The 12766-nt window shown below is 39.1% G+C and overlaps 1 protein-coding gene across 1 annotated transcript in view; it reads right to left on the minus strand.

Annotated features, from left to right (window-relative positions):
- CDKL5 (cyclin dependent kinase like 5) overlaps window positions 1-12766 on the minus strand; it is a 275410-nt gene that overhangs the window by 12937 nt on the left and 249707 nt on the right. The window contains exons 15-17 of the mRNA XM_018554842.1: window positions 10159-10264; window positions 8534-8657; window positions 774-870 (exon numbers count right to left, since the gene is read on the minus strand). Of these exons, the coding sequence (XP_018410344.1) occupies window positions 774-870; window positions 8534-8657; window positions 10159-10264 (327 nt within the window). The remainder of the gene's footprint in view (window positions 1-773; window positions 871-8533; window positions 8658-10158; window positions 10265-12766) is intronic.

A 12766-nucleotide genomic window follows, 5' to 3' on the forward strand; every position in this document is an offset into this window, starting at 1 on the left:
TGGAGAAGGCTATTCACTTAATTTTTGTCTCTATGGCTTGGTACACACATGATCAAAGTGTAATTGACTATTCTGCGGAATAATTTGGCCCGTACATGTGTGTGCCTGTCACTGTGCACAATGAAAGCAGCTATTTAAGGAGATGATTCAATATCCAGTAACATCACAATAGCATCCCATGAAGCTGTCTAACACCCACTCTGTTAATTTGTTATTAGCCAATGACATGACCACTTAAATGTCACTAAGACTGGATTAAACACATAGCTATTTGTGCAATGCAGCCAAGCTGAACATCACTTACAACAATTGGGCAGCAGATTTGTTAACTAGCAACTGCAAAGAATTAAAGGACTCAGTATCACATTTGATATATTAAACATTTAAATGTTTGTTTGATACATGGGAATGCTAGCTGAATCAGGAAGAAAGTTGTGACAGGCTTGGGCGGTGTACAAATCAGAAGAGGAAAGACAGATCTTTCACTACACATCATTCTTGGTGAAAGATCTGCCCCTCCGTGTGACCCAAATTTATAGCAAACTGATCAGATAAAAATGTTGATTTAGCCAACAAAATGGCTACATACGGGTGACAGGTACATATTACACCGGCAATTTTTTTTGTGCTTGAATGAGGAAGCACTATGTGACTGTGGGTGAAATATAAGCTCCTTTTTCAAACACTGGGCTTTCTACATCCCCTAGCCCAAGGCATAATAATGATGATATCAAAAGTCACACATAAAAAATACAGTAAGCAGAAAAACTCACAGGCTGGGATTTCTTCTTTTTCTTTTTTATGACTCGGAAAAAACTTTGCTTTTCTTTATCTTTGATTTGTTCTGAATGGCTTTTTTCTACACCTTTCCTGCAAGGAAAGAACAAATGTGAATTAGAAAAACATGTTTTTCATAAGCTTCCTTAACAACTTTATGGCCAATAAATTGGATGTTAAATACAAGACTGACATCATCAATAGTTTTACCAGTATAATTAATTATTATCAACTTTTCCAGATAGAAATGTTCAAACTTTATTACATGTATATCACAGCTTGTTTTCTGTCTGTCACAAGTTCATGGAAGGCTGTGTGAGTGGCTGCTGCTTTTGAAGAGGTTCATCCATATATATTATCCAGGAAGCACAATCAAAAAATGCTTCCACCTGTATTCAGTGGTTTGGCTCTGAATTTTGGACAACTGAGCAGACTAATAACAGTGGTGAGAGGTATGCACAAAAATATTAAAACACTGTAAAAGAGTTTAAAAGGAATTGCTAGACATACCAATATATTAAATACTATCAAGTTGATTTTGAAGATGCAGGCTCCATGGTTGTCAACCTAAGAATGAGATGATGCGTGGACCTATATGGGTTGGACTTGATGGACGTATGTCTTTATTCAACCCCAAATACTATGTAAGTAACCTTATCCTTTTTTCACTACATAAGGGGTTAGTGACCGATTGTTGTGCATATCAGGGGTTAAGACAATTGATATATACATGTTTTTTCATGTAGCACCTTACTAAATAGCATGGAGACTGCACCTTCAAAACCAAGTCAGTGATGCCCATATTACTAGTCTGACAAGTTTCCTTGAATTGCCATTACCTACATTCAAATCCCTTCTGTACACCATGAAAGGACAAGAAAATCTATTTCTGCTGTTTCTTCAGTGGCCACTAGGTGTCTCCAGGATCACACAGTCCTAACAGCATACGCTTATTCTGCAGTCTGATGAACATCAGCAGCCCTACATTTCACCACATTTTTCCACATTAGTCTCTCAATGCCATATGCTAGTATATTCACTCACATTCATCTCACTCACATTTCCCTTTTAAGAAGAGGGAAGACAATATAAGGTCTTCCCTCTTCTTCACTGTGTGCAATCTCTCCTGTCTCCCTATCACAATGGTCTGCTTGGGTCAGCAGCAATCCAGACACAGCAGTTAAATACATGAGCTGTTAAACACTCTTCTTACCCCAATGTCTGTGTGTGTCAAGTGCACCAAAATTGCCAGTAGTCATTGAGAAAAGTGGACAGCAGAATTTTGCTTGTACTGCATTGCAATAATATTTTTAGATTGTATTGTGATTGTAATGTCTTCCTTATATTGCAAAGCGCTGCACAAACTGTTGGCGCTATATAAATCCTGTATAATAATGATAATAATAATATTCGGCCTCTCTTCTCATCTGTATCATTAACCAAAGAGACATGTTCTGTGCATTATACCTTACTTGTATGTATAGCAAACCTGGTTGAGAAGGTGTTAAAAACTATACAAGGCACTGTCTGGAAGCACCCAATAAACATATCGGTGCTTGCGCTCAGCATTCATTTACAATCACTTCCAGGTGGGCTGAATAATCTCTTCAAACACTCCATCTGAATGGAGAAACAGGTTCATTATATTATTCTTGAAGCTCAGCAAGATGCCTCTGAGAATGCAGCTCTGAATTCCTTTGCTTAGGATTTCATAGATAACAAATTCAGACTTTTTATTTCTTCCACTTGTGACATGGAAAGCATGAACATACAGTGCTCTGCATAAATATTCATCTCTCTTGTAGTAGTCTGCATTTTGTACTGTTAAAACACGGAATTAAATAGATTGAACAGGGGGTTTCATGTTACTGCTCTACACAAAATAGCTTATAATGTTGAAGTGAAAAAGTTACAGTTTTCTGAATTATTTGCAGATAAGCTAAAAAAAAGTCTTGCGTATCACGTACTTTGCTGTGAAACCTGTAAATAAACTGTGTTTATTTAAGGTATCCTATCGTCTTCTGTTTCTGGATGGCCATGGGATATTGTTATCAGATTCTCAAAATAAAACCTGCAGGCACCCTAATCACCATGCCTTTAACTAGGGATGCACAGATACTTTTCGAGTACCAGTGCAGATACTTGGCATTTTCATGAGAACTACCAGGGTTGCAACGGTTGCAGCTGGGACCTGGCTCTGGCGCTCCACCACTGTCCTAAAATCATTCGTCTGTATTGTTTTAGAAAAACTGTCACATGACAATAAACAAAAATGTATCTGTGCTCGTACTTGTAAGTACTCGGCAAGTACCAGTACTCGCAAAACTGGTATCTGTGCATCCCTTTATTTATATTTATAAAAACAAAATCGTACATTAAAACAGAGATGTACAAATCCCAGGAGCTCCGTGTGCTCCTTACAAATGACAGCTGCCTCGTAATTTTTGAATTTTTCTCTAGTGTAGTCTTGGAGCTCCAAAGTATCAGTACATGTACTCGTACTTGTACCGAGTAGTGTACTTGGTATCTGTGCAACCCTACCTTTAACCACACCCACACAATCACACTCCCATTTTCAATGCCCTTAAACACTTGTTTACAGACTTTTGGAACAAGAGACATTCAAATTATAAACATGAGGGCTGTGGAAGGTGAAAAAGCTTTGGGTGAGGTTTGGAGCTCTCCTCACCACTGGGCACTGGCTGCAGAGGACACAGAGTCGATAAAAAACCCCCAGCTCCAAGCACGGAAAAGAGAAGCAGAATCAACTAATCGATAATGAGAATCGTTGACAATGATTGTCATTACCGATTCTTTAATTGAATCGATTCGTTGTTGAAGCCCTAATAAAGATACAAAATAAACAGTTTTCAAATAAAGGGGACCAAGATATGCATGAGAGCATTATTTATATGCTCCAGATCAGATTCAACTGTTTATTCTTCGACTGTCACTTTCAAGGGCAAATATAAATGTTATTGCTATTGGACAAAACTGACTGCCTAAAACAATTCTTTTGCTATACACTCTTTATAGTTGGCCCTAGAATAAAAATGTTAGTAGAGTAGCAGATAGATAACTAATGTATTGAACTCATGTTTAAATGATAAAAATCTTCTTGGAAGCTATAGACAGCAGTCTCACTCTCCACATTTCTTTGATTCAGTGCATATAAATAGTCCGCTCTCTGTTAATATATGTGCAAATGTTTGTATCGATCGATTGCTTTAGGTGTTAAATACTTGATTTTCTGTTTGTATACAGTAAACATTCTTCTAACATTCTTATGTATCATAACAATGACCATCCATTATTTCATTCTCCGACTACATAGTCATGTAGGGGTGTGTACAGGTCAGTCCAAAATTCCATTTGATTGCACTGGTTGTATTTCAGCTCTTCCTGGAAAATTCAAAGACACTGCCAGGCCCACTAGGACTTAAAATTAATTTCTGGGTCTGGAACCACCTTCTGAGTAGGCAAACACTGGTGCTCCAGCTGTGGTGCAACTAAAAATCGCTTTAGGCATTAAAAAACAGCCACAGGCACGACTCGCAGAGGCAGATGCATGACGGGATTTGTAGTTTCTCCACAGCTGGAGGCTCAGAGTTGGCCTACCTGTTCTAGTTGGATATTCTTCATACAGCTCTCCAGGGGACATCATATATGATGCCAAAAATTCCTGCAGTGGTGTAATATCCCATTTATAATGCGTGAAAAAGAAATACATGCCATTCAAACAACTGATCACTTTTCATGTAATTGTAACGGTTATTATAACTATCCCTTTAAATAGTATCACAGCATAACCCTCCTTTTGCTGACATACATTGAAGTTTCAGGAATGATAGCATGTTCAATTATTCACAGCATTTAGTCAGCAGCTATGGCAGGAATCCCAAGAGTAATGACTGCTAAGAGTCACAACCAGTGACCTCATTTTGAAGCTTCCCTTCCTAACACGAGAAACACACTTATTATCTTAGCTCCATTTGTTTAAATTAATCAGGTAAGTGCTGTGCGTCTAGCTAGGCTGCAATAAAAAATAAAGCAGTAAGGAGATGTAGGCAATGCACCTTTTTGTCCAACTCTATTGGGAGCTGCTATTATGACTTCAGGTTTAATTACAGGCGGCAAAGACTGGATCACATTTCATAACTTTGCTGCATTGCATTTAATAGTTACTTTACAGATATTTTGATATCCGACTATACCAGTGACGTGCGTTACCTCTTGCTCGGGGTGAGGCATTCCCCAGCCCCGCCCCCGTCTGCTGAAGCCCCACCCCCACCGACCAAAGCTCCACCTCCTGTAGGCTAAAGCTCCGCCCCGTAGGCTGAAGCCCAATCCATCACCAAGCTAGTGGAAAGAAGGAGACAGGGAGAGCCTCCCTGTCCCTCACTTGCTCCTCACCGCTGAGGCTTCGTGGCAGGTCACACAGCGGGGAGGATTTGCCTGCTGTGTTAGCTGTTAGATGCCGATCTGAATGGAGAAAAAGCTGTCAGCTGCAGGCATGAAGCTGACAGATTTTTCCTCCATAATTCTAGGTGAGGCTCTGCCTCACCTGACTGCACATCCCTGGACTATACAGTATATGCAGGGGCATAAATGTCCTTACCGGGGCTGAAAACAAAACATATTGCTAATTTTCATTGCTGTAGAAAAAATGTTGAACTATAAAATCCCATATGTGATGTAGGCAACCCATACCCATTGGGGAGTGGGCAATACTATGGCAGATGAGGTTTAATGTCGATAAATGCAAAGTAATGCACTTTGGACATAAAAATAAACAAATAGGCTATACAATCATGGGTATGCCACTAGGGAAGTCAGAAATAGAAAAAGATTTGGGGGTCATTGTAGACCACAAACTGAATGGTAGCTTGCAGTGCCAGGCTGCTGTAAACAAAGCTAGCAGGGTCTTGCCCTGTATTAAGAAGGGGATGTATTGCAGGGACAAGGCTACAGGTGAAACTCGAATAATTAGAATATCGTGCAAAGTTCATTTATTTCACTAATGCAACTTAAAAGGAATACCAGTAAGATAGGGCTCTTTGTTGGTTTTTTACCCCCTGGAACATTTTGTAAACACCTGGTGATCCTCCTGCTCTTTAGCTCCCTTGTCACCCATGCTTACCCCCAGGACTCTTCCAGAGCATCTCCTACCCTTGCAACTCCCTATTCCAAACTTTATGGGTGTTGCTACTTTGTCCGCCTTTAGGCAATCCCTGAAAACTCATCTCTTCAAGGAATCCTAACCCACCTCCACCTTACAACTGAACTTTTAATTTCTCCATCAACTCATTCCCACAGAATTATTACCTTTTGTATAACTTTCCGCTCCCTTTTAGATTGTAAGGTCTCACAGGCATTGTATTAAATTGTATTGTAATTGTACAGTCTTCGTTTATATTGTAAAGTGCTTCACAAACTGTTGGCACTATATAAATCCTGTGTAATAAAGGGACCAGGTTCTTCCTTCTGCAACAATGTCAAGCTTGCTGCTGCTGTAGCTGCTTAGAAATTGGCACAGTTGACAGCCCTATTCATGTATAACCACATCTAGCTACACAGCCTTTTAGATTGACTGCCCTGCTTTGTTCCACCCATTCCCTCGAGCACTGTTAAGCACTGGGTGTATGGGAGATCCAGCTTCCCAGTGCATTTACCATTAAAAAATATTGACCTTTAGCATGCCTACTTGCCTTGAAAATGCCTGTTTATCACACAGACAGTTAAAAATACAGGCTTTTGATGGGCTTCAACCTTAGATACAGACAATCTAGCTGACCCAACGAGATGAAGCAAGCATGAAAATAAGATGGATTTAGATTTAACCAGGGCTCTTTCATTTTTACACTTAAAATTTAGCAGCAGATGTAAAATACTGTTGCATCACTTACTCCTACCTATAAAATATAATGGAAAGAAAATTTAGAGGCAGATGCAAAATACTTTGTATCACTCACTCTTACCTATAAAATATTATGGAAAGCAAAACTGTAACATTACATCAGGATCACTAGGATTCAATGCAAACCATCACAACTTGCATCTTTAGGGGGAGATTTTGAGAATGTGCTAATGGCTAACAAGTACTCACAAAGCCCATATCTTCTCCCATCAATCATATTCCCCTTTGCTAAGAATCGGATTCACTGCTATAAATCAAATATTTGTCTCAGGTAGACCTTCAAAAACTCCAACCCCCCACTGGGGTTGATTTAGTAAAGGGCAATGGGTTATTTGCTTTGCAAAGGAATTTTTAATTGCAAAGAGAATTTTCCTTTAGCTTCGTTAATGAGTGGAAGAACTGCAGACTTCCAATCATGTGCAATTTTTTTCCCCCCTTGCACGTGATTGGGTATGTTTTGCAAAGTGAATTTTCATCCCATTCACTAAGCTAAGGGAAAATTCGCTTGTAAAGTAAATCAACCCCTCTTATATTTTACAAAACAACCTTAGAAAGCTTACTGAGACCAATCCTCCAAAAACAGCAGGTGCCAGAAAAAAGAAAGAGGCTGCAAACTGAAATGGGAGATAAGTGCTAATAAACATAGAGAACATATCATGAACTCCTGGACACCTTTTATTTTTAACTCACAGGTTTACACCATGTTTTAGAGCAGATGTTGTAATATACATGACCAACGGGGCAGATGGATGAAAGTGCTAGCTCATTCCAACACAGTGGTACGGAGATCCTAAATTAGGCACAAAACACTGTTCTGTCTACAATAAATGTATGGGGCAAAATTTAGAAATGCCCTTCCTACCTCCTCGTGGTAGAACACTCATTTAAATATATACCGCTTTGGATCAAATAAAAGTAACCCCATACAATCAGTCAACATACTAGCGGTACCGATATCATGTACACATCAAAGTGTGATGTAATAATGTGCTAATGTCCATATCTGGCTTGTCTGGCCTGTCAGCCCCAAACAAGAGTTGCTCCCAGAAAGCAGTAGTGTCCACAAATGACTGGGTAGGAAGTTAACTGGATCAAGCTTGAATTACCAGGTCTTGAATAGCAGCCGGTCTTCGGTACCATCACACTCTCTGCTTTCCAGTGGAGAATTTGCTTGCAGCGTGTAACATACCACTGCACACCGTCAGTTGCGATGGCATCAGCATACCTGGACACTGCTAGAATGCGGATGAAGGAAGGCATGCAGCCTTTCCTAACACCTATGTGTTTGCTGACGTGCAGATTTTAAAGGCGAGCCCACTATTCAACCTTGGAAGACCTGCTGTGCAAGCAAGGAACGTTGCAACTGTAAGCTGCACCATGAAAGCTGTATTATAGTATAGGTCTTGATAGATTAGTGGCATGGGCATAATCATTTGAAGTAAATCATGCTGTGGCCTTGATTGGTGTTTATATTGACAGTTCACTTATGCACGCTTATGTTGCACCCCCCTGTGCTGCTTTGTCCAGTCTATTGATATATGTTTTGCTGCCCTGGATTAGTGTGGTCTGAGTTAATTGTAGCAGATATATGGAGGAAGTATTTTCTCCCTCCCTTTTATGTTTTCATTTGCTACATGGACTACTGATGCCCTAATATATGATGAGAGATGATGTATACAATTAATAAGAGGTTAATAGATTAAAAAGAGGTTAATAGGATACGTTCTTTTACAGTACAATGGTTTAATGCAACCAAAAACTGTTTGCAAATGTTCTGAAACTAATGCACAAAACTGCACCTATGCAGAGTCTACTAATGATGAAAAAGTAGATACTCACCAGTGATCGAAAGTAGTTTGTCTCTTTGAGTGATTTGTTCCTGCACTGCTGTCAACTGGATGTGAAGAACTGCGGTTTGACGTGCTATTTTCATGAAAATTTCCCTCTGGACGAGGCGATGGAACTGTGGAGAAGAGAATGGTATCACATCAGAAGTACACTAAAAGGAAAAAAATACAGTTGTAAAGAGAAAATAAGAAAATAAGTCAGTTTAATGCTCCTCTGCACTCCCTATACTTGATAGCTAGCAATATTTTAAGATGCTGTGTGTATTTGCACACTATGCACAGCATGAGCATTAAATGGAAGGTACTTACATGTTGTCACTGTGATTGCAATTCCAAAAATACTCTGTTCTTCTATCCAGCATTTTGAGATTTCTGAACAGTGGCATGCTTTTCTCCTACAAACAGCTACTAACTATCGGATTGCTGGCTCTGGTCCACCCCTTTCTACGCCTCACTACTAAACCCATTACTGTGATGAGTGACTTCACTAATAGTGAGACGCGGGAGGAGCAAAGGGGTGGGTCAAAGCCACTAAAAGGAAAGGCGGCTACTGTTTTCAGAAGAAAGGTATACCCCAATTTAGAATCGTATGATACTACACAAAAGAACAGATCTGGTGTACCAACACCTGAACATGCCTACATCACCAATTTTCATTAGGTAGGTGGAGACAAGCATACATCCATACATCTGTGGCCAACCGTACATCCAGAACTGCTGGAATATAGCAAAGATACTACTTAAAACACAACGCTAAGTATCCAACTTGTTCAAGCTTTTCAACTGGTATCTGTGGAAGATAAAAAAAACAAAAAAAAAAACTATGGCTGCTATAGAGTAGGGGCTTGGGGAGCAACATAACAAGCAAAACTATCAAACTGGACCTAAATTTAAAAGTTAACATAAAGCCATGTTAACCATCCTGCTGGTATGTCTAACATGAGAGCATTAGTAGGGTTGTCAAAAGCAATCTTAAACCTGATCTTCCCCTTCCTCGGAAATCATATGACCAAGTGTGGGCTGTCACACATGTAGCTAGCACTGAAGTGATTCGTTCCATGAAATCATAATTTCAGTCCTTGTATTTGGTCCACTCCTACCCCTTTTTTGTATCAGATTTATAGGGCAGCTACCAGTGCATAGGAGTCATCTTATTCCATTAGATGATATCATGTAAGATGATTGAGACAAAGAAACTATGTGCGCACACAATTTTTCACACAAAAGGTGAAAGTGGACAGTGTTTAATTATTTTGTACAGATTTCTCCAGCTCTGTGTACAAAAGGATACTTTATCAATTAACTAAACATATCTTCTATCTTAAGAAGCTGATATATAAAACTGATAATTATGACAGCTATTCTCAAGTCACAAACATGTATTGTCTACACCTCTACAGCTTGGTTTTTAGGTAAAGAATTGCAAAGCCACCGCAAAAAAATGTTACATCAAGGGTCCTGGTGTTCTTAGCCTCCCTACTGAGGCACAAAGCCTTGTACAGGATACTGAGTGGTAGCAGTCTTACCATGAGTGGATATAATAGTATTGCTTTTCCATGGATTGATTAGGAAAATGTTAGTGTAATAGTCATAATCTAAACAGAGAACAGGTTTTACCTCTGTAGAAGCTTCCAACCCTTCGAGGGACTGTGTCACTGTATATATGGCGGTTTTCTTTGGAGGATGCCAAGTCATCTGTATGTGTATCATGATAAGGACCTCCCTAAAAAAAAAAAATATACAAATCCATTATTTCTGTTGGCATAATTATATACATATTATATCCCTCAAAAGACAAAAAAAAAATCAAATTCAAAGAAGCACCCACAGAAAACTCCATAAAATGACTTTCAGCTAAAATTGGGAAGGCTTAGAGCCTCTGTCAGGTTTTAACTGCCATCTGTATTCTTTATTGGTGAGATTTCCAACAACTTCTCTGACAATGACACAGATAAAAAAAACAAAACAGGATTTTAGTAAAGTATTAGAAATTCTGACCATGTTTTTATTACTGCCTGTACTTTATTGTCTCTTCCCATTTATTGTACAGTAGTCATAGCTTCAGGAAGTGAGAGGAAATTTCTCCAATTGAGGCCACACACTAAAATAAAAACCTACTCTATTAAAAAATAAAATGTTGTACTTAATATAAAATCTCTCTCTTAAAATCCAGTGAGGGACACAGGAACAGTAGAAATCAAAGTAGGTTATACTGCTGCCTTTAGCAGGATTTGACACTGGCGAAACAAATAAAACTAAGCCAATTCTCCAACTGTCATGCTTGTTTTGTTGTTTTGGTAACACACAAAGAGGATGCACTGTTCTAGATCTGGATAGGAGGCTGTACTGTACAGGTAGTATTTAAGCTGCATCTATTAATGAAGGTCACACATAGAAATGTGTTATTCCCAAATAGACATCTAATGATAGAATCAGTGTTCAGAGATAGGAAACATAGTAGCTGTATTACAATTCGACTTCGAAACAGCATTCTGCCAGTAACAGGCACAGTGCCACGGCAGATCTGAATGTCCAGGGAACATAATATTTTCCCATACAGAAGGAAATAGAGACTAGGTATACCAGAGGTAGTATGTCTGCTCCAAACAATATGAGTACACCTAGCTAACACACAGGGGTCTGGGAAATAGCATAATGTAGAGCATAGTGTGTAAAGGTAACAGACAAGAATGCCTTTGTTATTTCCTGAATTCCATTACACAAGAAAATATTAGACACTGAGTATATCGGAGGTAGTATCCCTACTCCAAATAATGAGACATCTCTCGGCTAATAGACTTGGACACAGAAGTCTGCAAAATAGCATAATTTACAGTGCAGTGTGCGAATGTAACATACTGTACATGTCTCTCTTTGGTATTTCCTGAGGTAAACTGCACAGGAAAATTAAAGAGACTGGGTCACCTGAAAGTGATCTTCACCCGAGGGGACAGTGCCCTATGCAGAGTTTAAAGCGCAGATAACACTTATCAAGATATCTGAGTCAAAGCGAGACACAAGAGACTGATGCACCAGAGGCTACATCACTGCTCCAAAGTGTTAAGCGTTCTGCAAGGTAACTGATATAGTACACGCAGGCTTGGAAAAAGCAAAACTGTGGAACTGATAGATACTACTAGTTTTGCCAGTGTCCAGTCCTCCTAAAGGCAGCAGTATAACCCACTCGTATGTGATTTCTTCTTTTACTGTGTCCCTCAATGGACAATAAAGAACAAACTTTTTTGCTGGAATTAGGTTTTAATTATTGTTAAGATTGCTGGATATAAAATCTTCTGGGCATTTTTAAGTCAGCTTACAACTTACAAATCACACTGATTTCACATTTCTTTAAACAACTACATAAAGTAAAACAATTTTCAGAAAAATGGCTATTGCTCAATTAACATGCAAACTTGATACAGAAACAGTTGCCATTGTATCTAATATTGCGGTACAGCCTACAGTTCCACAAGGTGCCATTGCAGACAAAGGAAGATTTACTGTACCAGAAGTGATGATCAAGTCCATTTCTGATCTGATAGTTTCCCACTGGATTGGCACATCTAACAGTGAATCACGGTTAGGAATACAACTGTGTGTGCCACGTTGTGGCAGATTTCTCAGTCCATGAATCATTGCCATCAGTTTTGTGTAGGAAAATATTTTTTGTTACATTTACTTTTGATAAGCAATGACTTGTTTATCTCTAAATTTTCTCAAAAGCTGTGAAATACAGTTAATTTTTTTTTAGTCCTTTAAGTGAAACCTTGACATGTACCCACATTGCACAGCAGAGCAGCTACTATACAACCAATATTCTGCTCTGCCTGACACCAAAAGTGACCCAAAGAGATGCCACCCGAGGCAACAGCCTCCGGCTGGTTCATTAAAGGGACGGCCCTGACCAAAGTGGTGGCGGTAGGGGGGAAAAGGAGAGGTTACTTTAAGCAATGGGGAAGCGGGAGGGCAATTACTTGAATGTGGCCAGTGTTTGCAGGACTGAGGCTTTAGTTTTGATTTCTAAAGCCTGATTTAATTTTTTTTTCAAGATTCATCAGTTAATCTATGTGTCAACATTACCAAGACACCTATAGGGATCATACTAAATTCTTTAGAAAAACTGCTAGCTAACAGGTACATTTTTTTGGAAGGTAAGTGCTAAACGGTTTCATTCACTAGCAAAGGATAAAGTAGTAGATGAAGCACTGATATATATATATATATA

Source organism: Nanorana parkeri, unplaced genomic scaffold (assembly GCF_000935625.1).
Source record: "Nanorana parkeri isolate BGI_ZX_2015 unplaced genomic scaffold, ASM93562v1 scaffold175, whole genome shotgun sequence".
NCBI lineage: Eukaryota > Metazoa > Chordata > Amphibia > Anura > Dicroglossidae > Nanorana > Nanorana parkeri.